The sequence below is a fragment of the Poromitra crassiceps genome, assembly GCF_964638095.1.
Source record: "Poromitra crassiceps genome assembly, chromosome: 11".
NCBI classification, from domain to species: Eukaryota; Metazoa; Chordata; class Actinopteri; order Beryciformes; family Melamphaidae; genus Poromitra; species Poromitra crassiceps.
Window position 1 is genome coordinate 19,268,262 of NC_139643.1, and position 27,508 is coordinate 19,295,769.

The following is a 27,508-nucleotide window of genomic DNA, read 5'->3' on the forward strand; positions in this document are numbered from 1 at the left end:
TAAGTCACCAACCCCTAAATCACCCCCTAAGCCACTAAGTCACCAACCCCTAAGTCATCCCCTAAGCCACTAAGTCACCAACCCCTAAGCCATCCCCTAAGTCACTAAGTCACCTACCCCTAAGTCACTAAGTCACCAACCCCTAAGTCATCCTAACTCCTGGAAACAATCTACTCCCCATGGCTCGCTACATCAGGCTCAGGCCTCAGACTGGCCCCAGCGCCAAGTTGGGAAGCCACTAAGTCACCCAGGCCAAGTCGGGTCACCAACCCCTAAGTCATCCAAGTCCAGCGCCCAGTCGGGAAATCTCTAAGTCACCCAGGCCAAGTTGGGAACCCCTAAGTCACTAAGTCACCAACCCCTAAGTCATCCAGCACCTCAAGAGGACGCTCCAGCTGGTCTTCATCAGCTCTCCAGCTACACCCGCCCGGAGCAGGCGGCCATACCGTGGCCCAAAGAACCCTCCTTCCTCAATCGGCGAGCATGGCAACAAACAGTGTCCCGGGCTCCGTGCCAAAATGTCTCGTTGGTGGTGGCTCCCTGAAAAGCACAGCGCCCAGTAGGCGCAGTAAATCTCCCGGATCATTTTTGGGGGAGAGAGAGAGTCGAGAGAGAGAGTCAGGGTCAGTCAGAAGGCCAAGTCGTGCGGCGCGCAAGGCCCGACCGAGCTGGGAAGCGCCAGCCGCAACGCAAGTAGGGGGGTCAAGATCGAAGGCCCGACCGAGTTGGGAAGCGCCAGCCGCAAGTAGCCATAAGTCGTTAAAAAGGTCGAAGGCCAGAAAAGTACAATCAACTACCGGTGCCCGCAGATCTCAATTAACCTCCGGTAATCAGATCTTCCTTTTGGGGGATCTCCTAGCCTAAGCAGATGCCCTCCTCTTGCCTCAAGAGCAGCGCCACTGGCTAATGGAGTCATGCGCCAAAGTATTTGCCATGCATGCCGATTGCTAAATAAAGTTTGTTAAATCCTACCGACTGGCCTCTCATGATTGAAGTGAGGTCTCTAGACCATAGTTCAAGCAGAAGGCCATTCGTGCATAATCTAATCCGATCACCCCTGACGTCAATCAAGTTCTAGTATGACGTGGTCAGTCAAAGTCTTAGTATGACGTCCGTAATGACGTCAGATATGACGTCAGTTAATTCTCATATATATAGCAAGGGTTCTACGTCACCTCTCTCTCTCTGGCCGATCATAACAGCAGCAGCTTCACAGCAGTCCATCTCCCTTGAGCCCTCCTCCGGAGCGTTGTTTTGCCCCACCCACCTCCCCAGTCCGCCACCAACGAGTCGTGACTCCTGATCCCCCACGGGGGGGGGGATCTCCTAGCCTAAGCAGATGCCCTCCTCTTGCCTCAAGAGCAGTGCCACTGGCTAATGGAGTCATGCGCCAAAGTATTTGCCATGCATGCCGATTGCTAAATAAAGTTTGTTAAATCCTACCGACTGGCCTCTCATGATTGAAGTATAAATATGTTTGCACGTTAAATAAATACTGTGACGACAAGTTACTGACATGGTGGTGAATGTGAAGTTGTTTAAAGGGGACCTACTATGCCTTTTACCTATTTCAGTTATTTATATATTGTGTTATGATGTCAGATATCTATGGCTAAACATAGTCAAAGTTCCAAAACTTGAGGTTAACATGCAGAAATGCTGCCTTTAAGTCAAAAGCCCTCACAGAAGGTGATTAACAGCTGAGCTGAAGGAGAAATTAGTTCTACTGAAAAACAACTAAAACTAAAATGGAAGAACTGCAGTGTGTTAGGGAGTACACATACTGTGACAGAGGACTAAAGAGAGGATTTACTGTCTAAGGAAACCAGAAAATTTCACTTTTGAATAGCTGAAATCAGAGAATTAGGACATTTTCCTTAAAGAAATGTCTCTAAATGATTAATAGATCATCAAAATAGGCAATTAATTTAATATTTGGCAATTCATCTATGAATTGACTAATCGTTGCAGCTCTTTATAAGTTTTTATAAAATGTATTTTCATGTATTTTCAAAATACGTATTTGTATCTCAAATACATTTTCAGACAGGTATTTTGTATTTGTATTGTGATACATTTTTTGAGCAAGTATTTGTAATTTGTATCAAAATACTTTATGATGTATTTTCGCCCATCTCTGCTTGTAATGGAGTGACATTTGGTAGTGAACTGGTAATGTACCTTGTAATGGAGTGACACTTGGTAGTGAACTGGTAATGTAACTTGAAATGGAGTGACACTTGGTAGTGAACTGGTAATGTAACTTGAAATGTAGTGACACTTGGTAGTGAACTGGTAATGTAACTTGAAGTGGAGTGACACTTGGTAGTGAACTGGTAATGTAACTTGAAATGGAGTGACACTTGGTAGTGAACTGGTAATGTAACTTGAAATGGAGTGACACTTGGTAGTGAACTGGTAATGTAACTTGAAATGGAGTGACACTTGGTAGTGAACTGGTAATGTAACTTGAAATGGAGTGACACTTGGTAGTGAACTGGTAATGTAACTTGAAGTGGAGTGACACTTGGTAGTGAACTGGTAATGTAACTTGAAATGGAGTGACACATGGTAGTGAACTGGTAATGTAACTTGAAATGGAGTGACACTTGGTAGTGAACTGGTAATGTAACTTGAAGTGGAGTGACACTTGGTAGTGAACTGGTAATGTAACTTGAAGTGGAGTGACACTTGGTAGTGAACTGGTAATGTAACTTGAAATGGAGTGACACTTGGTAGTGAACTGGTAATGTAACTTGAAGTGGAGTGACACTTGGTAGTGAACTGGTAATGTAACTTGAAATGGAGTGACACTTGGTAGTGAACTGGTAATGTAACTTGTGATGGAGTGACACTTGGTAGTGAACTGGTAATGTAACTTGTAATGGAGTGACACTTGGTAGTGAACTGGTAATGTAACTTGAAGTGGAGTGACACTTGGTAGTGAACTGGTAGTGGGTAGGGGATTTTGACATCGAAGGAGTTGAATGGTATAAGACTCATTGCTGTCAGAAGTTCAAAACAGCCACCAGATGGCGACGATGGGCCTGAGTACACACCATAGAGCTCCAGTCCATCTGGACTGGAATGGCTGGTGCAGCCTGGGTGAACCCAGCTTTCAACGTGACATCACAGACTATGTCTGTAGCGGTCGTGACTGATAGTACATGGAGGTCATGTGGAGGCTGGGTTTATCCAGGCTAGGTGCAAAACCCTGGGAGGTCACTATAAGTCAGTAATAACTAATGAGTCTCAAACCTATACGTGAGGAACTCAAACCTGCCTTTTGGCGAAAATAACCTTGGTGAAATATTTTCGCAAGAACAGAGATTTATGTCAGTGTGACTGTAAAAATGTGAAGTTTGACTGCTATGTTTCTCCGGAAATAGCGGACGTTATATTGTTCCAATTTAGGGCATTTAGGGTCATTGGAAAGCTCGGAATTTCTACTTTCCAGCGATGCCAAGCACGCTATTGTAGACTGACAACTTGCCCTTATATCTACAACCCGGTACTGTTTCTGAAGGCTTAATTGAAAAGTAAAGATAAAACAAACCAAAATAATCCCTAAAAAACTATTAGACCTTGACTGTATGGATTGCCCAATATAAACTGTAGAGTTTACATGTTCTACATGTTGGCATTGGTTTCCTTTCCTCACATTAGAAATGCATGCAAACATCACAGTTACAATCTGTGAATGAAAATATGACAACTGGAAATTTGCTATTTTAGATGATTTCACTGATAATGTACTTGACATTTTTCAACAAAACACATGATTTAATTTACCATTTGGCATTATAATCTTACAGTAGCCTATGCAGTAGCCCCCCCCATTTTTTTTTACACAGTGAAGGAGTCATGGTGTAAACTGACAAAGAGTGAAAATGGACACAAAGAAAGTCACCTGCAAGTTTCTGACATCTGAGCTTCCCCTGGTGTTCGAACCTGTGGACAGACAGTACAAAGGTTTAGGTATTTGTGTGTGTGTGTGTCTGTGTGTGTGTGCGTGCGTGCGTGCGTGCGTGCGTGTGTGCGTGCGTGTGTGTGTGTGTGTGTGTGTGTGTGTGTACTGGAAGATGATTGACAGGGTGGACTGGGAAGGTAACTCACCGTCACTTTCTCTCTTTGTCTTCCATTTGTAGAGCAGCAGCAGACTGACAGCCAGCAGCACAGCAACTACCACAGTCACAGAAACAGCCACAACCAGGAAGCCGCCTGGGCGAGAGAGATAGAGGGAGAGTTGGGAAGAGGGGAGAGAGAGAGAGGGAGCGAGAAAGAGAAGCAAGTCAGAAAGAGAGAGAGGCAGGTGATGAAGGGGACCTATGTCAGAACTGTGGCGCGTCATCAAGCATCACAGACACACGCACGCACATGCACACACACACACACACACACACACACACACACACACACACACACACACACACACACACACACAGACAACACACTTGTTAAGACTTTGCTTAACAATGGGTAATATTTTCAATTAATATTGCAGTTGGATAAAATGCATTTCAAGTTATTCTAAATTTTACACCAAGATTTTAATCTTTACTGCAAATATCGGTTATCGGTCTCTTTGATCAGCGATCATCTGTATCGCTATCGGCACTGAAAAAACCATATCGGTTGATCCCTACAATCTATTCCAATAATCATTCAGTGAAATTGAATTAATTCAGAAATTAGTGACCATAGAGAGCGAAGGTTTGTTTCTCATGAACCACGAATGTTGACCTTTTTGACCTCTGAGATGACCTCTGTGTACTTACAACTTTTTTCAATGTTTATGACTCAACTCAGCATGACCAGAGCTTTGATTAGAGGCCAATATGAAGGCTCAGCGATGAGTTTGAAAAATCGACCTTTTGGAGCTGAAAATCGGTGGCCATCTTGGATTTGAAGGTCAAAAATAGGTCAAATCATCCATTGTGAATTATTTGACGCCAAAAAGTCCAATAAACCATGTACTGTACTTTGCAGCATTGTAGGCCAAACCATTGAAAACATAATTTCCAACATAACCAATTTTGGATTTAGGGCTCTCACAAAAGTTTCCCAAAACTAAAATTTTAAATTAAATCTGTTGTTTAACCTTCATAGATGACAAATCACTGAGAAACAAACCTCCGCTCTCCACGGTAACAGAATAACCTGAAATGACCCAACTACTTCTCTACCTCTCTCTGCATCTCTCCCTCTGCATCTTCCACTGCTCCCCGACTTTCTCTCCCCCACTCTCATACTTGTATTGCCTTGCTAGCTCAATCTTGTTGTAACTGAGGTATCTGCTGTCAGGGCCGTAGCTAGCTATGAGGACGGGGAGGTCCGGACCTCCCCTAATATTTCAGCATGCCAAAAAAAAAAAAAAAAAAATTTTTTTTTTTTTTTGCAGGCCAGGCCAGGCCACTCACTGAACAGCAGGCCAGGCGCCGCCTACTGGTTTACTAGTGGTTTTATTACTTTATTCAGGTTTAAAGTGGGTGCATCTCATTGTAAAATTGGACTTGGCCCAAATTGGGCTTCAAACGGCCCAAATCAGGCTTCAAACGGCCCAAATCTGGCTTTAAACGACCCAAATAGGGCTTCAAACGGCCCAAATCTGGCTTCAAACGGCCCAAATTGGGCTTCAAACGGCCCAAATTGAGCTTCAAACGCTGAATAATGACATCACAACAGTATAATCCTAATGTTGATTTAAAATGATATATTACTCTAAATATGGCTTAAAAAGGGGGGGAAAAACCTACATTTTTTTTCGGCGGCGCCCTGACGGGCGCCGCCGAATCCGCCTCCCCTTGCTGGACCTCCCCTATTTCGGAACCCTGGCTACGGCCCTGTCTGCTGTGATCCCAGTCTTACCTTGGTTGTTGGTCTTGATCACTGCTGGGTCCAGTTTGGTGATGATGTCCTCCTTGACACCAGAGAGCTGAAACACACACTCGTACTTCCCCCAGTCTTCAGGTTTGACTGATAAAACGTTCAGCTGAATGCTTGTCTGGAAGGTTCCATCGTGGTTGGGGAGGATCTCTCCCTGGTCCATGAGGTCCTGAAGCTTCTCTCCATCTCTCCTCCAGAACAACATGGCTCTGTCAGGGTAGAAACCTGTAGCGTGGCAGGTGACTGGAGAGGAGGGAGACTTCTGGAGGAGAGACACCGAGGGAAGCTCTGGAGAGAGAGAGAGGGGGGTGCAAGGAGGGAGTGAGGGAGTGAGGGAGGGAACAAGTATGAGAGGGAGAGGTGAGACAGAAGAGAGAGAGAGAGGTAGAGAAGGGGAGAGAGTGAAACAGAAAGAGTGATGTTGGGAAGAGGGAGAGATGGGGCGAGAGGAAGAGATGGAGTTAGAGGGAGAGAAAAAGAGAGGAGAAAGAGGGGAGAGGAGAGGAGAGAGAGAAATGTAGAGTGAGATTGATACAGACAGAAATGGGGATAGTGACAGAAAAGGCCAAATATTAGCGAGACTCAGCTCCTCAACCTCAGACAACCCTAGAGTCTCAGGACAGCACACAGACTATCTGACCCAATCAAATTATAACAAGACAAAAAGAACAATACAGCACTTATTGGAAAGACACCACAGAAACTCAAAGTAAAATGGAGTCTAATTTGGCCCTAAACTGACAGTAGACAGTAGCAGAATATCTGACCACCGTGATATGATGTATATGTTATGTATGATAGATATGTATGTTTCATATGTATTGGCTGTTTATCAAAGGGGGTGACGTCAGCTTGTGATACAGAAGTCTTTGTCCATGTAGGCTTCCGTAGTTGGGCCATATACTGTAGGCCCATGGTAACGTGGGCAGGGGCTCACTCTCCGTGCCCTTACCTTAATGGTGGTCATGGGCGCAACAGTGTGTGATAACCTAACATAGTTCTGTTGAGCCTTTTTGTTTGGTCCTGTCTCTGTGTACGTGAACTCTTGAGGATTATCTTCACTGAGCCTTCACACAACCACATCAACTGAGCTGTCTGAAAGATGGAGATGTATCACCTGGGCTCTCCCAAGACACCAAGCCAGGTGAGCAACGTCCTTCAGTTGATAACAGCCTTGTTATTCTTGTTCTTTCACATATTATGGAATCAGCCTCACTGGTGCCCCCTGGTGCTAGTTAAATATGCCTAGACGAGCTTTGTTTATTGATCAAACTGAGCAGACCGTCTGTAACACTAGGTACTGAGTCAGTGACACAGCCTGGCCCTAAAGACCAGTCGTCACAGACAGACCTGGCTTTCCAGGGAGGACAGGCTGTGTCCACGGTGCTCACAGAAGACAGTGGAGACAGAGACACACTTTTTACTGCACTCTAACAAATGTGCAGAAGAGAGCATTATTCTTCCACAAAATTCTACACAAATATCAATCATTTGAAAGACAATCAGAAAGGGACAAACTCAAATACCTGTTAGGAGAAAAACCAAACTGCTGCTGCTGCATATTGGCAGCTAAATAGTAAACATTTAGCTTCTTGCCACAACTTCAGGGACATCATGAAACACGACCAGATCTTTTTCTTTTGTCTTATTGACTGTTGTTGTTTGTTTGCTTGTTGAATTATTGTCATTTGAGTTATAATGTCGTCTTTATTCAGCTTTTTGAACGTATAGTAGAGAACCGGGACGAACGCATCAGAGGGGCGGTGCAACCTGGACCTTTTCTCTTGTTACGATTGTAGTCCAGAATTTCCGGTGACGTCATCACAAGGTAGTCCCTGTTAAACACTCCGAGCGAAATAAGTTTTCTGTCCTGACCATTTTTACCTGAGATAAAAGCAAAAATAAATTTCTTCACTTTGTAAGTAAAAAATACAAAATGGGAGTGTTTTCCATTTACGGCTGTTTATTTGTTTTATTGTAAATGTACGTATGTACATGTACATATGTACATACGTACATATCAGACATATGTACATATGTACGTATGTCTGATAGATAGCCTACAGTATCTGTAGGCTAACTATCAGTGAAGGTTTGATTTAAATGCAGGCTTCTCCTTGGTGCTGGCTAGCAAAACATGGAGGGAGACAGTCGAGGACAGGTGGACCACGGTGGTTGTTTGTCGCTCTGTTAGTAAAGATGTATTTATTTTGCTGTTTGCTGGAAATGTCTGCAGGGTTAAGAGAGTGACAGGATAACTTAGCTCGAGTGATGAGACATGATTTGGAGGTGGAGTGGACATGATGTGTAAGTTAACCTACGTGATTATACACAAAGGAGTTTGATGCATTGGAGTGTTTGAGTGTTTGGGTGCAAGTCGTAATGGGGTCGGGGTGCGGGTGATGTTGATGATGTTCGACGTAGTCAGGAACCCGGGGGAAGTTGAGACTCAGAGTGGGGGTAACGTCTCCGGTGAAGCGCCTCTTACGTGTGGAGCGCGGCTTCACAGGGATGGAGTCCCGGCTCCATCGGCCCCCCCGTGGTTCCTGTGGGCAGAGGATAGAGATGCAAGGTTATGCAGATGCCTACAGCAGCCCTAGCTAACATGTTTTAGAATTGTTGTGGGAGGAAACCGGAGTACCCGGGGAAAACCCACGCAGCACGGGGAGAACATGCAACTCGGCACGTGCTGCCCGTAATGGAGTAAAATAGGGTTGGGCGGGAGGGTTGTTACATCTGATGCAAACAGGGTTTGGTGGGATTGTGGCGTTATATATAGGCTACAGTAGATTGGGTTGATTGAGCCCAGGTGAATGGATTGGAGGAGGTACAGGTGATTACGTTTACGTGGTGATGAGTGACAATGGTGTGGTCTCATGTTCCTGAACCTCAGTTATCTCAATAACTCCATTTCACTAACACAGACCACACCATAGTTCGAAACAAAATTAATTTATTGTAGTTTGAGTGTTTGGGTGCAAGTCGTAATGGGGTCGGGGTGCGGGTGATGTTGATGATGTTCGACGTAGTCAGGAACCCGGGGGGGGTTGAGACTCAGAGTGGGGGTAACGTCTCCGGTGAAGCGCCTCTTACGTGTGGAGCGCGGCTTCACAGGGATGGAGTCCCGGCTCCATCGGCCCCCCCAAAAGTACTTCAGATGGCCATGTGCGCATGGGCTCTTCGGACGTCTTCGAGGTTGTTGTGGATGTACATGTGATAGGCTTGGGAAGACCAGCGGCCCAGGATTCTGACGGTGTGGTCCGGGAGGCCTTGTCTGGATGCCGTTGTTGCTGCGCCGATGCGGAATGAATGGCCGGAAAACAGATCTGGAGAGATTCCTGATTTTAGCAGGACGTGGCGGAGGTGATGGTGGAACCAGAACCGTGTGGCGACTCGGCCCGATTCAGTTGTGAACAGAGGATCGTGGGGAGAGGAGTGTTTTGCTAATCTTCCGTTGACGTAGTTGATGATGGGTTCGTAGGGACTGAGGAATGAATTCAGGCGGAAAAGAAACACAGGGTGAGAGAGGCCGACTTGGTCGGTCTTGCTCCTTTTTAGGTTGTACCTCAGGGTGTCGGGTGAGTGGATGGAGATGTCGGACAGACTGGCGTGCTGTAGGGGGTTGTACTTGGAGGAGTTGGTGGTAAACTCTGTGCAGCGGAGGAAGCCGAAGAAGGCCAGGAAAAACATGGCTTCAAGGGTGGAGTCGATGGCGGGAGTCGAGTACCCTGCACGGAGAGTGAGGATACATCTGGTGAGGAGGTCGGTTGTCAGGGGAAGGCGTTTGGGAGGAAGTCGAGGCTCGGCCTTTCGGAGGCCTTTGATGAGCATGGTGATGTGGGGGTGAGAGATGGAGGCTGCAGGTGCTCCGGTGAGTAGTTTGATGAAAAAGTTTATGCCGCTGAGATAAACTTGGATGGTGGATGTTCTGATCCTGAGAACTGTGTGAGCGTAAGTGATGAAGCTGGTGACGGAGATGGTATTGACGGACGGGAAAGGGAGGTGATGGACGTTATGGAATGCTTTGAAGGAGCACCAGCCAGAGTAGTATGAGGACAAGGTTTTGGGGGCTAGGCTGTTCAGGATGAATTGTTGTGTGGCGGCAACCAGGTGGAGGAGCGGAGGATTCAGGGGAAGATGGTGGTCGAAAACGGAGGGATCGGTGTCCGGTGCGGGTCTGAGTCGGGTGCCAAGGATCTGAATTTCTGGAACGAGAAACGAGAGAGTGAGTCAGCGATGGAATTGCAGTGACCGGGAATGTGGGCGGCTCGGATGATGAACTGGTGTTGTGCAGGAACCAGGGTGAGTCTGCGGATGAATTTCATTATGTCCAGTGCTTATGAGCGTCCTTTGTTGATGATGTCGACTGCGCTGGGGTTTCTGTGTGAATGAGTATGACCTTTGTTGACCATTCGTGCCCCCATAAAATAGCTGCGATAATGATGGGGTACTGTTCCAGGAGTGCGGAGGATGGTGTGAGGTAGCCTAGGTAAACCCAGCCCCCACATGACCTGCCCTCTCAGTTCCCAGTCACTAGCGTCTAGACTCCGGGCCATTCACAACGATTTCTGGGGCGATTGAAAGACCCGCGCAGACCCGCAGCCAATGAGTGACGGCGTGACTGCCAACATCAGTCCTGCCGTGATCGGCCAATCAGAGAGTGCGTCTTTGTCAATGACGTGTAACAGCTGCTGCGGCTTAAGCACTGGTAGCCGTTAGCATTTGGCCTCTCTAAAGCATAGCTCCCGAGCTAGCTACTAGCTATATGGCTATGCAACTACGTTGAGGAAATGAAAACAGCTGTTAATGTTAATGTGGGAATCATGGTGGAACCGAATAAAAATGTTTTTGTTTGATACTCTATTCTGTTGTATTGTCATGTGAGAATGAAAACAGCTATAATAATAGTACTTCAAAACAGTGGTTCTCAAAATGTTTCCACATAAGGATCCTAAACTGAATAATGTGATGCTAGGTCTGTTGATCAAAATAACACCTATATCGAAATCGGATTTTAGCGGACCATACAAGCCGGCTTCAGAGCTGATCACCTGGACACATTTTACGGCGAAATTATCTGATAAACTTGTCTGTGCAGCTCTGTGGCGATCAGCTAATGTCTTCATAGCATTGTGATTATGATTTAATGCATTATGGAAGATAAACGCTGGAAGGCTGGGTAGCATTAGCTAACGTCATCCAGGCTACAGTAACATTAGGCTATTATAGTTATGAAACGCTGATTCAAACGTTACAATAATAAGACACAATAGGAGGCAGATAGGCTACTGTAGCTAGATACTCTGACACAGAAAGGCAGACAAGCTAGCAGCAGGGATCTTGTCACACTGATTCCAGATACACTCGTCTGTCTAGCCAGCATTAGCTAACGTCATCCAGGCTATACAGTAATAGGCTATTATAAAGTTTTCTCTCTCCTGCTGCAGGTAGGATGATGCACATAAATATAGCCTACATTATGTAAAGTCATTGCATAAATGTGTTTTTATTGTAAAACTAAAATGTGAAGTAGAGCCAATTTATTGGAGCGGACATCACAGTAGGAGATGCCAGTAGAAGCGCGTTACGCTGTCACTTACCTAAATCACGTTAAATCGACGAGGGGTATATATACACCCAGGATTACATCTATGTTTCACATAGGGTGCTGTTTTCATTTCGATGTTTTATTTGGTCCAATATTGAAATGTTATACAATTGCAGGTTGTGTTACCATTACACAAAATTGAGATCTACCTTCATATCTATTTCGGCTCATTTGGTTGCTATTTAGTAGCGAAATACAGTAGCACAATGCATGCTGGGAGGAAGTGAACAACAACAAACCATAACAAACGCATCACAGAATGAAGCCTAATCTCTCCTGAGATTATAACGTTAACCTGTTAGGACGCTGTGAGCTTGTGTATATAAGTCCAGAGAACTTGATGAAAACAAAGTGACAAAATATCCTGGCATCGGGATGCCAGTAGAAGCGCGTTACGCTGTCACTTACCTAAATCACGTTAAATCGACGAGGGGTAGGCTATATATACACCCAGGATTACATCTATGTTTCACATAGGGTGCTGTTTTCATTTCGATGTTTTATTTGGTCCAATATTGAAATGTTATACAATTGCAGGTTGTGTTACCATTACACAAAATTGAGATCTACCTTCATATCTATTTCGGCTCATTTGGTTGCTATTTAGTAGCGAAATACAGTAGCACAATGCATGCTGGGAGGAAGTGAACAACAACAAACCATAACAAACGCATCACAGAATGAAGCCTAATCTCTCCTGAGATTATAACGTTAACCTGTTAGGACGCTGTGAGCTTGTGTATATAAGTCCAGAGAACTTGATGAAAACAAAGTGACAAAATATCCTGGCATCGGGTACACGAAAATTAACCTTATTAAATGCTGTAACGTTAACTGTAATTATCATGTGTATTGTTATATTGCAAATTTAGCTCAATTTGTAGAAAATGCAGATGTGAACAGCTAGGTTTAATGACAAATATGGAATATCACCCAAGGAAATACCACGGTTTAATGCCAACAGATAAACCATACAGATTTGTTGTAATTGTGAACACAAATAAGGGAGCAAAGACATGGTTTTCAAGTATAACACAATGTACAACTTTTATTCAAAGACAGGATTGAAAAATATAGGTCACTTGTATTCACTTCAGTAATGTCAGGTCTCAGTCGCATTCACGCTAACCTCTTAACGTCTAGCTATAGCTAGGTTACATCTGGATTATGTATAATATACAGTATAATACTACGGTCACTAGGTCATGACATTCACATTAATGCCTCCAAAAATCGACTGTAGCTAGCTAGCGTTAAATAGGTTTATCTGTAACCACGCTGAAATGTGAGCATTGTGAGGGCATTAACGTTAATATTTCAATTAGGTCAAACACACCTTACCGTTATGACTGCGGCCGTTTTTGATTAACATTAGCGTTAAGTCCATGATCAAATCTAGCATTTCGGTATATTCAGTGTGTGTGTGTGAAAAGGATGTTAGCATGCTAGCATTAGCACAGAATGTATACAGTCCATGGTACAACGTTAGGCCTTCAAGTCCTGAGGCGAACAGCGCCGGAGGATGAAGTCTGCAGACTGGCATTCAGTGTCCAGCATACAAGCACGCCTGTTTCCTCATCAGGTTGGCAGCAGCTGACCAGTTGCCCTTCTCCACAATACCTGCGGCTGATGTGGGGCATGGCACCCTGGTCTGTTTGGAAGGGTATCGAATTAATACCTGAAAGAATAAACAGAGAGGACGTCAGTACTTACATTGCAAGTTGTGATAAAATAAACAGATCATGACAGGAGTCTATCCAGAGAGAGAAGGAGAGACAGCTGTTGAGGTTGAGGTCTGTTGATCAAAATAACACCTAGCGTTATCGAACTAGATACTCTGACGCTGTAGCTAGATACTCTGACACAGAAAGGCAGACAAGCTAGCAGCAGGGATCTTGTCACACTGATTCCAGATAAACTTGTCTGTCTAGCCAGCTATACAATATTACTGTAGCCTACATAATACCACAAGCTAAATGCAGCTATGCCAATGTAAGGCTGGGTAGCATTAGCTAACGTCATCCAGGCTATAGTGACTAGACAGAGAGTGTAGTGTGTGTGTGTTGTTTTGCCAAGGCAGGCAGGCTAGCTAGCTAGCAACGTAGCCTTAGATTAAAACTAAAGTACCAGGAACAGCGTTACATTTATGATCTTTTAATGATGTTAGTAGACACATGTAACAGTATAGATCCCCGTTATGGGGTCTGTTGATCAGAAATCGTGTTTTAGTGGACGGGCAGTGAGCATCCAAACGGGTTCATAGCTGGTCTACGGCTAGCTAGCTAGCTAGCAACGTAGCCATTGATTAAAACAGCGATACATTTATGATATTTTAATGATGTTGGTAAACACACGTAACAGTATAGATCCCCGTTATATAACCTTTATTTAATCAGGTAAAATCACATTGAGATCAAGATCTAATTTTCAAGTGAGAGTTATGAGGTCTGTTGATCAAAAGATCACCAAACGCTATATCGAAATCGGGTCTGAGCGGACGGGCAGCGACCATACAAAGGACAGCTTGTACAGCTGGGGCTTCTCATCACCTGGACACATTTTACGGCGAAATTATCTGATAAACTGGCTGCGCATAACATTACTTATTTGCGGGAGTGCACGGGGGAAGTGTAGATTAATCGTTCTGCACTAATACATTAGGTTACAAGTACATACCTCAGTCAGACTCTGGCAAATCCGACATGATTTGCTATCCTGTTGGTGTAGTTTCACACCAACCCTCTCCAGGCGTAGAAATACCCCCTTCTCGAGTGGTTTGCAGCTGCCCAACTTGCCTTTAGAACGAAGGTTTCTCTTACACAACCTGCAAAAATCGTTCACATTGGTGGTAGCCATCGCACTGCTATTGTGGTCGCTAGCAGTAGCCTAGTGAATGAAAGTGTAGTTAGCTCGCTTGCTAACAACAAAGGTCGCAGAGCGATGACGCCATCTGCTGCACTGCGCATGTGCTCTGTGCACAAAGCTGGTTGGATGAAGGTTGCGTAATGGAGCGGTCTATCGGGGGGGGCCCAACAACCGCAGGAAATCGTTTAGCACAGGCGGGGGACCAGACCATAGTGACTGAGAACAGGTCTGAGAGCAGGTCACGTGGGGGATGGGTTTACCCAGGCTAGGTGTGAGGAGGGACATCTCCGGCGGCCAACGAGGCTGTTAATGCTAGGAGTGGATGAGTTGTGGGGGGAGGAGAGGTCGAGTATTTTCGTGTTGCGATTCCTATGGGGCTGATGCGGTATGTGATGAAGGGAGGGGCTGGGAATGGGCCGATCATGAATTTGTCAGCCACCTCCTTGGCCAAGAGCCTGTCTACCGTGTTTGGCTCGGTGAGGGCTGACTGGAGGTTATGGCAGGTGAATGATGTGGTGGGAGAGGCCATGATGCCCGGGTGAAAACCAAAAGTGAAACCGTGGGTGAGGAAGTGAACGAACTGTGGGTCGGGATGGTTCCTTAGGCGTGTGTGAGTGCTGTGATGTTGACCGGGGTGCTGAGGTGGTGGTCTAGTCATGCTGCATGTGTAGTTGGACTGTGGGGGCAGGTAGGTCTTGAGTGGGCGCCGCCGCAGTATGAGCATGTGTGCAGGAAGCGGCACCCTGCTATGTAGCTACCTTGGCTATTGAAGTTATTGCATATCATGCGGCCTCCTTGGTACAAGATGGGCCGCCCCTGTTTGTCTGATCCAACCCGTGAAGTCGGGCCTTGGCTCTGCATGAGTGGTTTGGGAGTGATGGAGGGAGGAGGGGCGTTGTCGAGCCGTGAGAAGACTGAGGGGGTGGGAGCGGGAGGGGCCGTGGGACGAGGTAGTGTGGTGGCGGCGACGCAGATGGTGGCTGGGTGGGAGGGTGCCCCGCACAAGATGCAGTTGATGGCACTGCGTGCCGCAAAGACCCTGCAGTACAGCTCTGCGTCAAGTGTGCCCCAGTAAGTTCCCTGGTTAAACTGTTGCAGCCGGCCTGCTGCCTGGGAAGCGAAGAGGATGTGATATAGTTGGGGGCCCCGGGGAAAAAAAAGGACCGTTTGGTTCAGATTCTCGCAAATTCGCCAAATTTGGCACAGATGTTGTCCATACCGTACTTAATCATTTTAAGATGGGTGCCAAGATTGGCGCCCCATGGTACTGCCATATTGCGCAATCCAATATGGCTGCCACCCGAAAAAAACAAAAAGGCCTAGAATCATAAATGATACCACTTTTTAGGGGTTTTCTGGGCCGTAAAATCTGATTCTGGTGTTATTTAAATGATTTGAGGTCAAGATTACCCCTCAAGGTCAAGTTGATGCTGTATGGGACAACTACCCAGAGGAAAATAACCTAAAATATCTTACACAGAAACGGCGTGGGAATGGTTCACGGACAAAAGTCGGTGATGGTAGCACTCCAATCCCTAAGCATGAATGGAGTGGCTTCCTAAAAAACGAGGACAACAAAAAGGAGCTCTTCTCATTCATCAGCACACAGATCTCAAAGAATGACATGCGTGGAAAGCTCCTTCTGACTACCCGCTTTGAGACTGTGCTCTCCAACATGCCTTGTGATGTCACAAAACTACAGAAGTGCAACCATTCTGAGGCAGACACCAGGATCCTCCTGCATCTGGCACATGCAGCAGAGCAGGGTCATACAACAGCCTTTGTTCGCACCGTAGACAGCGATGTCTGTGTGGGTCTGGGTGGGTTTCGGTACTGGTCGAAAATATCGTGACATACCAGTCCATACCATCTACTCTGATCTCGGTCCATCAAAGTCATTGGCACTACCCCTCTTCCACAGCTTAACAGGGTGTGACACAACTTCCCAGTTTCTTGGATGTGGCAAGAAGACAGCTTGGGCAGCCTGGAGAAGCATACCAGACCTCACCAACACACTAGTTGCTCTCACAAACACCCCTGACCTCTTCAGTCTTGAGTCTGTGCATATGCAGAACATTGAACGATTTGTCGTGCTCATGTACAGCAAGGGGTGTGGTGCAGCTGGTGTCAATGAGGCCAGACATTGCCTCTTCACCACTGGAAGTAGATCACTGGAAAACCTCCCACCTACCCAAGCTGCACTGTTCCAGCATGTCAAGCGAGCGCTACTGCAGGCAAGTTTCTACTGGAATCAGGCAACCTCGGTCCAGCAGGAAATTCCTGACTTCAGTGAGTGGGGCTGGCACAAAGATGGCACTGGCACATGGCAACCACTGTGGACCACTCTTAGTGATGCATCAGCAGCATGTGACCTTCTTGTGCGCTGTGGCTGCCTCAAGGGATGCATGGGAAGGTGCAAATGCCACCGTATCGGTGTCCGATGCACAATCCTCTGCAAATGCGAAGGTGGGTGCCTTAATAATGAAGATGACAGCCAGTAACTCCGCAAGGGATGGAGACACAAAGAATGTGAAAGACAACATTGTGATCTAACTTTTTGATTTTAGCAAGTTTTACGGAGTAACTATTTTGATTACATTGTCCCCTACTGTTGTTTACTGTTGTTGAAGTTGGACTTGTATTAGTTTGTTGTTTATAATAAACAATCTACTGTTTTGAGTTGTGAAACATTGATACATATACAACTACAACTTATAATGGAAAAAAATAACTTTTTGGGGGTAGCATCTGGCATGGCGCACCAGAAATACTGGATTTTACCCCAATATTACCTTTATATACTAACTTTGATGAGTAAACTTGACCTTGAGGGGTAATCTTGACCTCAAATCATTAAAATAACACCAGAATCAGATTCTACGACCCAGAAACCCCCTAAAAAGTGGTATCATTTATGATTCTATGACTTTCCGTTTTTTTTCGGGTGGCAGCCATATTGGATTGCGCAATATGGCAGTACCATGGGGCGCCAATCTTGGCACCCATCTTAAAATGATTAAGTACGGTGTGGACAACATCTGTGCCAAATTTGGCGAATTTGCGAGAATCTGAACCAAAAAATCCCCGGGGCCCCCGACTAATATGTGTAGAACGCTGTTCCCCCGAAACGCAAGGCCAAATCCAAGATGGTGGAGAGGTAGGCGTCTAGTTCGGCCCTGCGCTCGGGGTACACTGTGCAGATGGTGTCTCGGAACAGGGAGAAAGAAAATGCAAATTCGATGGAGTTTAGCTCCCTGGAGCGGGAAGGCTTGGGAGGCTTGAGTTGTGATAGGCCGAAAGCTGTGAACAGTTCCCGAGGGTGGGTGGTGTCGGCTGTGGAGGGTTGGAGGAGTGTGGCGAGGTCTGTATAAGCACCTGACAAGATTTGCTGCCTGAGTGCGGAGGAGACCGGGGAAGGCGTTGCCTGCTGGGGCTGAATGGCCGGAATGGCGGTGGCTAGGGTGTAGGGTGTGGCTGGGACGGGCCCAGCGGACGGCTGGGCGGGTGCGAGGAGGGAAGGAGGGACAGACATGTTATTGAATACATTGGGGTGATGGGGGAGGGTTGGGGGGGGGGAAAGAGGGTTGGGGGAGGGGGGGGGAGGGTGTCGAAAGGGGTTAGAACAGGAGGAAACGAGTCGATGATGATGTTGGGGGCCGTGATGGCCGGGCGGGGGGGGGGGCGAATGCTGGGGGGGGGGGGGTCGAGGGTACGGAGCCGCGATGGCATGTGGAGCTAGCAGGGCTCCGGTGTCGTGGGCAGAAGGAAGAGGATGGGAGAGGAGGGGGGGACGAAGGGATGTGTGTGCTTGGGTGACTAGTGATTGCTCTAGCTGTGGGAAGGTGGAGAGCAGAGCTGACAAAACCTGATATGCATTGGGGTGATGGGGGGGGGTTGGGGGGGGGGGGGGGGGGGGGAGGGTGTCGAAAGGGGTAAGAACAGGAGGAACCGAGTTGATGATGATGTTGGGGGCCGTGGTGGCCGGGCGAGGGGGGGCGAATGCTGGGGGGGGGGGGGGGGGGGTACGGAGCCGCGATGGCAGGCGGAGCTAGCAGGGCTCCGGTGTCATGGGCAGAAGGAAGAGGATGAGGAGGGGGGGACGAAGGGATGCATGTGCCTGGGTTGCTAGTGGGTCTTCACCCTGTTGAGAATTCAGGGAAGACAGAAAGTTTAATATGATGTTGGCTGTATTGGCAGAGGGATTTGCAGTGGGAATGGGTGCTGATACAACCTGGCTCACGGAAGCAGCAGCAGTGTGGTGGGCGGTGACGTCACTGGGAAGGTGGGAACGTTGTGCTTGGTTGGGTGTCGGAACGTTTGCCGGTGGCACCAAACCGGAAGTCAAACGCCGGTAGAGGGTTGATTTGTTGTCGGACCGGATGTATGGGATCCCTCTGTCGCGGAGGCGTGATTTCTAACCCCACATAGGATAAGCAATAACCACGCCCTGTGGCGCCGGGATTGGCCAGGAGCAACACTGGAGGGCACGCAGCCCAGCGATTTCATGAACCAACTGAATAGCTCTTGAGAACGGACAGCGATTTCGAGAGCGGACATTGAAATGAATTATGGTCACCTACCTTCCTTAGCATAGTAATAATAATAAGCATAATAATTCTACACAATGTACGCGGAGTGCCTGTTGGAGGCGTACAACAGTCCTGCTGGAAATGGTTTGTTGGCGGGGAGAACCGGCCTGTGACGAGGCGCCGGCGGAGCGGTGTTGAGGCTGGGGGGACGGGCCAGCGGAGCGGTGTTGAGGCTGGGGGGACGGGCCAGCGGAGCGGTGTCGAGGCTGGTGTGACGGGCCAGCGGAGTGGTGTTGTCGAGGCTGGTGTGACGGGCCAGCGGAGTGGTGTTGTCGAGGCTGGGGGGACGGGCCAGCGGAGCGGTGTCGAGGCTGGTGTGACGGGCCAGCGGAGTGGTGTTGTCGAGGCTGGGGGGACGGGCCATCGGGGGAGGTCGCTGATCGGCGGCTGAGCCGTGATGGTAGGCTGGCGGTCGTGCCTCCTGAGCGGTGGCCAGCTTGGAAAGAAGGGCCAGCTGGCGCGCCGCGGTCGGGTGGTGGGCCGGCACGACGCCTCTCGTGGCGGCCGCCTCTCATCTTCGGACCCCGGTGTGTTGGTGGAGAGGACGGGGGTGACCGTGCCCGCGCTCATCTGTACGGCGCTGCTCGCCTGACCACCCTGTTTCGGCCCCGGGACTCCCGTGATGTTGGAGTGGGAGACATCGCGGAGCTGGTGGAAGCGGAGGGGGTGGCGGCTCGCCGTGGAATCTGCCCCGGCGCCAGGGATGCGCAGGACATCGGAGACTCCGTCACCGTGGTGGGGCTGCCGAAGAGGTCCTCGTCGGACGCTAGGAGGTAAAACTCCCCTTCGCCCTGCTCTGCTGCCATGGTGAGCTTCTTTTGCTAAACTACCGTAAATTCCGGACTATAAGCCGCACTTTTTTCCCGTTTTTTGGCCTTTTTTGGCCCCTGCGGCTTATATAACGGTGCGGCTTATCTATGGATTTTTTCCAAAAAAAAAAAAAAAAAAAAAAAAAATCTCTTTTTTAGCACTCTTTCTAACTATAAATCCACTTCTGTTTTAATTTCCTCTCTTGCCCTCTTTTCACCACACTGTATGACACTGTATGACACTGTATGACACTGTGTGCACTGTAAATAACAACACAGGTGGTGTTGTGTTATGTTGTTTTGTTGAAATGTTAATAAATGGGAGCATTACATATGGTAATTAAACATTAAAACACAATTAAAAAAAAAAAAAAAAAAAAAAAAAAAACATTAAAACACCCGCGGCTTATAGTCCGGTGCGGCTTATATAAGAAAAAAATAGTCAACTTTGAAGGTGCGGCTTATACACCGGTGCGCCTTATAGTCCGGAATTTACGGTAATTCTGCTTTCGGTGGCTGTGGATCTAATTTGTTGTTCGTCGTTGTTCGTTTCAAATGTTTTTTGTTTTGTTTTTTGCTTAGCGATCAGTTGTTACATCTGATGCAAACAGGGTTTGGTGGGATTGTGGCGTTATATATAGGCTACAGTAGATTGGGTTGATTGAGCCCAGGTGAATGGATTGGAGGAGGTACAGGTGATTACGTTTACGTGGTGATGAGTGACAATGGTGTGGTCTCATGTTCCTGAACCTCAGTTATCTCAATAACTCCATTTAACGTGCTTGGAGGACTCAACTGAAGCATCATGAGTGTTAGATGCCAGAAATGTGACCTCTGTACTCGCTTTGTTGTCCATTTATCCAACCGGTGCGTTCGCCCTCCTCCTGTGAGACGTTTGCTCTGACAGACACCGGTGTGAAGAGATCAGCACAAGATCAGTTTACTTCCTGATTACATTCGACTCGTTCACCAAAATAGAAAAACATGGTTGCTAGTGGGAGAGAACGAGTGTCTCTTAGGGCCCTATCGTTGTACGGTGCTATCGTTTGCGCTGCCTTTGCGCGCCTCTTATTGCTATCTTCCCAGCGTCTAAGCTATGGTCTGCCTCCACCGTCCAGTTTTGCGCTGTGATGACACAGGTGTAGGCGTGGCCCAAGCGTGTCGGTGGGCCTCTAGCCTATCATGTGTCTAGCGCAAGTGTCTTTTAGCGCTATGGGGAAGATACCGTCGGTATGTGCCGAGCGCAAAGAGAGGTTTGGGAGTTGCCCGTTCCAAAATAGGTGTTGCAGCGCAATGTGTTAGAAAGAAATCGCCTTGGGTGCTCTCAATTTTAACGCCAGGAAATAACTGGTCTTAGCGCAAACGCAGACGTACACCTGAGCGCAGACAGTCTCCACATCTCCGTGCAGTGCAGGAAATCCTTTCTTGGATCCATTTACGCACAGCATGGATGTCACTCTCCACTCGCGCCTGCACACACTCTTCTCTCCTCGGAATGCCACGTTGATTTTCAACTAACCTACACTGCAGAAAAAAAACACCTTGATTTAACAATGAGAATTTGTTTGTCATGGTTTTGTGCGAAAAAGTGATTTGCGTTTTGAATTGGATTACCAGGGGAGCGAGGGTCTGGTGGGGCGGGAGTCTGTGTGTAGCGCGGGGAGGGGTGCTTTGTGTTCAGCTAGTGTCCCGGTGTCCTGAAGGGGGGTCTCCCCGGATAAGGTGGGCCGAGCTGTTGCGTGTGGTCCCGCGGATCGAAATCACTTTCTGGCAGCAAATCACTTTCTGACACAACACCGGCCAGTATAAGCCATACAGTAACTAACCATTGATAGTATACAGTAACCTCTCTCCCTGCACCATTGCACCATGCAACAATAGCTTAACCCGAGTGGACAGTTCTGGTATAGGCTATTGAAATAAAATCTCACACATCCCTACCCTATTAAAGAAACAAATATTTTTAAATGTGTCTATTATAGCCTATATGAGCGAAACGACTAATTAAAGCCCCATTCAGCAACTTTTCCAAGTTTTGCTATTGGAGAAACTGCACCCTCTGGGTGCAATAGTATCAATATCGATATCACCGTTCAAAGTCAACAAAACACAGCTCCAGAAAGCTCTATGTACATGTTGTGACATCGAGTACTCACCACGTGATGAAATAATAATCCATACCCAGCAAACATCGTCTTGACCGCGACGTCACCAGACGATAGAATTGTGGTTTGGCATCTACCATCTAAGTCTGACGTTCTCTCCACGTTCCTCCAAAGTAACGTTTAGACTGTCACTTCAAAACAAAAAATATTGATCTCATATTGCTTTGAAAACACCACATGTAGGTGTCTTTTGTGTTTTTGTTGAATAAAATGACATTTGATTGACAATTTAGGCCCTACCTGCTGTGTGATCAGATAGTCACAGTGTGACATGAACTCCATGTGCAATGACGACTTTTATTGAACGCCCTTTTCTTTTTTAATATGAAAACACGTTTATGTCATAAGTGCAAGTGTCTCTTGCTATGGGCTTGTATTTATCACAAACTTCCTGAATCCTGTGGTGTATTGTCCCATTTCTCTTGCCGTAACTCAGTGTTGTGGGTTTTGGATGTGCTATGCTGTCTGCTAAAGTGGTCAAGTCACGTTGGTTACATTATCGTAAATGATATAAATATACCTGTCTCATCGCTGGTTGAAATCAGCGAGGCAGCTAGCCTAGCAATGCAACTTCCATTAGGGACCGTCATGTCAAAATGCCAAGTTCTCAATGTTAACTCATTGAGTGCCAGCCACTTTTGGAGAACGGACGCTCCCAGTGCCAGAGTTTCAGAGCGTTTTCAGTGATTTCTCGAGGCCCACAGAATATTGTGTGATATTACTATGTAAACACCGAACACGCACAAAGAACGATGAGACTCTCTTCTATCATCTGCAAAAAAAAGTTTATTGATACCATTTTTCGTTCTTTAGTTATGAGCCGGAGAAGATAGGTTGTTTTGAGCAAAAATACACGTTTCAATTTAGAATCTGAGATATTCAGCCTTTGTGAAAGGAAGCATTTCAAGCACATCATTGACTCTGAAGCTAATATTTTCTGATGTAATGACACCTCAAAAATAATTTCCTTCAATAAAAGAGTGAAAACAAAGGAATTTTGTTTGGCCAAATAATATTTTTTAGCTGCAACCAGCAGCGCTGGCCCGTGCGTGCGCAGACCCTACACCTTCTTGCTGGTCTTGATTTACTGCTGGTGGGCATCAGATTGCCTATTCTAGCATGTTTGCCTGTCTCTGTGCATCGAGCCTGCTGCTGCCTGGGTCTGTGTTTACTGTCAATGGTTGTATGCTGTAGTGCCCTGCGTGCCCCACCCCCCTCCTCCTCCTCCTCCGTGGGAGTGTCTCTGGGGCTCTGCTGCGAGTGCGTTTGCTCTGCGTTTGCTCTGCACTGAAAAGTGCTTTTTCACAGCCTGTCGCCGGCTCCCAGCTGAGAATAATGTAACTTTTCAGAAAGACGCTGGTGTCGGCAACTAAATCATATGGAGGGGCTATCGAAGCGGACACGGAGGGGCTCAATTGTGGCAGCAGATGACTGCTGTTCACAGGCACAGCTAACGTTATGCTTCATGCATATCGATGCGATTTCCGTTTCCCCATTACTTCTTCTCTCTTTTTTCCTCGCCTTTCTCTAATCTGGAGAGCACTGTCGCCACCTAATGGGTCCCTAAAATAGCTTTTACACATTCAACAGCCACCATACTTTCACAGGAGATGGATCTGGCTTTGAGGCACGTCCCACCGTCAAAAAACGCAATTGACGAACATACTCATCCTTGGCACTCTACGTTACTAAACCAATTGACGAACATACTCGTCCTTGGCACTCAATGAGTTAAAGGTCCCATATTGTGTAGTTTTCTGCTGTTTTAAACATTTGTCAGGGGTCTTTAAAATAAGGTCATGCATACTGTTTGGGATTTGGAGACAATTTTTTTTTTTTTTTTGCATTTCTAGCCATTCTAGCTCTGTGCTCATTAAATATGCAGGTTTGGCCACAGAGGCGCCGCTGATTGGCCGATGAGGTGCCCCGCTCTGATTGGCCGCCTGATCTGTCAATCTGGGTAGAGCACTGTACAGTGCAGTGCAGATTAAATTTCACCAAATGGCAGCAGTGGAAACTGATTCAGAGTCAGCTGTAAAATTTGACGGGCTTTCGAATGGCGTCAGTCCCGTGTCTGTAGCTGCTTGCGTTCCCGAGATACGGCCAAAAAACGGCCAAAATTTATTTTTGCTCCAAATTACACCAAACTTAAACTGAAGCATCTATGCCATGAGAGGGATTCAGGCACAAAGTTTCATGCAGTTTCATCCATTTTCCTAGGAGTTATGATCATCTGATGTTGCCGACAACAGATAATACTAACCCAACAACAAATGCTCATAACTCCTAGGAAAATGGATGAAACTGCATGAAACTAGGTGATGATGCTTCGGTTTAAGTTTGGTGTAATTTGGAGCCAAAAAATAATAATAATAATGTTGGCGTTTTTTCCTACTTTTCCTAAGTAAATGTTGCCAAAAAACTACTTTCAAGCATAGTGCCAATCGACTCCAAATGGCCTGAAACGCATCTGAATACAACCTGGTACAATGCACTTCTTTTTTGACGACATGGCCGACATGTACTACTGTAGGCTGGCAGTCACGTTCACAACAAGCTGGGTTGAGGTCACAATCATTTGAGAGAGAGGGCGGGCTCTGGGCGTGCCCTGTGAATTTTTGATTGATTGGCGACATGTGACGTAGAAAATCCTTGCAAATTCTGGAACTCTAATTCGCCTCTCCTGTGGCTCCATCTTGTGGCAGGGGAGGGAGAGGAATGACTGTAGGAAGTGATTTCATACTTTTACAGACTTGTACAGACACCCCCAAGTTTATACAAACCACAAAACCCAATTAAAAGCGATTTTCACAGTATGGGACCTTTAAGTATCTCTATATATGACCAAATCCGTATTATTTGTAACTAAATCCGTAGCGTAATGGTTAAGACACAGGACTGCGAAGCGGGCGCCGACCCGGTCATATTTTTTTTTCTTTCGATGTCATTTGACATTTGATTTGTTTATTTAGACGGGACAGTGCAAAATTAATGGACACAAAGAACATAATCAGAGTGTAAAAATTGCCGGATTTAGCACGAGACTCGAGCACGAGGCTCGAACACGTTGCACATGGCACGAGGCTAATTTCCATCCGTAGTCCCCAAAACAAACAGGACATACGTGGACATACCTACATACAATACAATTACACACAAACAATACATACATACATACATGCAGCCGGCAGTAATGGTTTCTAAATATACTCAGATTTGCAACATGAAACATGAAACATTATTATTGTTTTGAACGAGTAACAAGGCACACTTCAATATTATACAGGTACAATCCATTTGTTGAAAAAAGTACAGGGATTACAGTCCGAAACTACTCCAATACTGACGGCTGGGTTAGAAAGGAAAAAGGGGGGGGGGGCTGCAGGGCTGATAGAGACGGTCGGACGTGGTGGGGGATGGTGGAGGACGGGGTGGTGCTGGGGGAGTGCGTGCGTGACCATGTGTGATTGGCCTATGAGTCCTTAGGGTCCATGAGTGTGTGTGTGTGTATGTCTGAGCCTCCTCCGTCTGAACGCGTTGATGTAGCAAAAATCGTTGAATCTGGACACACAGTAGGCTATATTCAACGTTGCTGCATGCATACTGTGCAGTTTTGTATCTGAATATCTGAATATAGCCGTTGTGGGAGCGGCATATTTCAAGGTTGTGGGGAAGTAGACGAATTACGTCGATACGATTTCCATTATGGATACATTTTTAGACCCTGACTAGATGTAGTGGTTTGACGTGCAGCAGACAGTCGTTATACGTGAAAATGTTTGCTGGGTAGTTACGTGAAACGTCATTTTCGGAGCAAATCCAAACCGAGTTACTTCCTTGTTGAACACATGAACACAACGCTTCCGCTGTACAGCGCATGCGCGCATCTTGCCTCCGGGACGCAGGCACAAAATTGCTTAGGACGCAAAATTGCGTCCTACTCTCGCCCTTGGACCGAGCGGACGCAATCTCCTCCCTCTCCTCCCTCTCCAGCTTTCCTGACTTCCCAGAGCCTGCTCCCTGCAAAAAATCTTCTCCTTTCCGCTGTCTCTTCATAAACCCTGAGGAATTATGGAATTAATTAGCTGGTCTCTCAACGCAATTGACAAAATTATCTCCACTAAAAATGCTGGTCCAGGGGAGCCAAAGTGCCCAGACGGAACGTTTTCGGCCGGGTACGTGATGGATGGATGGAAGAAATGGCAGACTTTATGCCTTGCCATTTTGACCGTTGAGGACGTCGAAGATGTTTACCAATTCGCATTCATGATAGCTGGACATTTGCTGATTGGTGTTGGCATCGCAGTCGTCTATCGCAAAATTTGCATGACAATGGGGAAAAATGAAAGCCCAAAGATAGCCATTCTCATGAACATGATAAACGAGCTGGCCCGTGTTGTGAACTCTCAGTCTAATGCGATCACAGACCGCATGAACTATCAGACTAATGCAATCACAGAACGCATATCAAAGGTGGATGGTGTGCTTGCAGACGTGATCAAAAAACTGGATGAGATCTTGGAGACGGTGCAATAAGACGGGACTGAAGTGTTTTAAGTTGAAGAGACGAGCTCCGAGGGAAAGATTTGGATTATACTTTCCTCTCGGGTAATCAAATTATCCATCATTTTTTCTTTCGGACCCCCAGACTGCCTGATGGTGTATGAGAAATTCTCCCCGTTGAAGGGGCCGGTGGAAACGAGGAGCTAACCCCCCACAGTTCACCCTTCACCTAAAAAGCTGCAAGATAGTGACATTGGACAAGGCCGTATGTTCGCTTACCACCCGAGAAGGAGGCTCCCACTATCTGGTTGTTTAGGCTCACAGCTCACAAGGACAATCTATGGACATATAATAGTCAAGTGTGCCATTATTCCTATTCAAATCTAGTAATAATGTTAAAAATAGTCTTAACTCATTGAGTGCCATGGACGTCTTTCGACGTCCAATTAAATAGTGACGTAGAGTGCCACGGACGTCTTTCGACGTCCAATGCGTTTTTTGACGGTGGGACGTTGATCAAAGCCTTCCGCATTTCCTGTACAACTATTGTAGCTATTGGAGGTCTATAACCTATTTTACAGAACTCTTAGGTGGCGACAGTGCTCTCCACGCAGAGCAGCACACAACACTGACCCAGACAGACCCAGGCAGCAGGACAGGGTTGGCAAACGCAAGCCAGAATATCCGATGCCCACCAGCAGCAAATCAAGATCAGCAAGAAGCTGCAACCAGCAGCGCACGCAGGGGCCAGCGCTGCTGGTTGCAGCTAAAAATATTATTCTGCCAAACAAAATTCCCTGGCCTTCACTGTTTTATTGAAGGAAATTATTTTTGAGGTGTGACTACATCAGAAAATTAGCTTCAGAGTCAGTGATGTGTTTGAAATGTTTAATTTCACAAAAGGGCCATTATCTCAGCTTCTAGAAAAAAACTGCTCTTTTTTGTTAAATCAAGCTATCTTCTCCGGCTGATAACTAAAGAACGGAAAATGATATCAATAAACCTGTTTTTGCTGATGATAGAAAAGAGTCTCATCGTTCTTTTTGCGTGTTCATTGTTTACATAGTAATATCACACAATATT

At 46.6% G+C, this 27,508-nt stretch overlaps 1 protein-coding gene across 1 annotated transcript in view; it reads right to left on the bottom strand.

The window, feature by feature from the left end:
• Nucleotides 1–27,508, bottom strand: part of LOC310784874 (major histocompatibility complex class I-related gene protein-like) — a gene marked incomplete at both ends in the record, with an annotated part of 86,277 nt that overhangs the window by 10,548 nt on the left and 48,221 nt on the right. Inside the window, 2 exons of the mRNA XM_083645910.1 lie at nucleotides 4,077–4,221; nucleotides 5,869–6,174. Of these exons, the coding sequence (XP_083502036.1) occupies nucleotides 4,077–4,221; nucleotides 5,869–6,174 (451 nt within the window). The remainder of the gene's footprint in view (nucleotides 1–4,076; nucleotides 4,222–5,868; nucleotides 6,175–27,508) is intronic.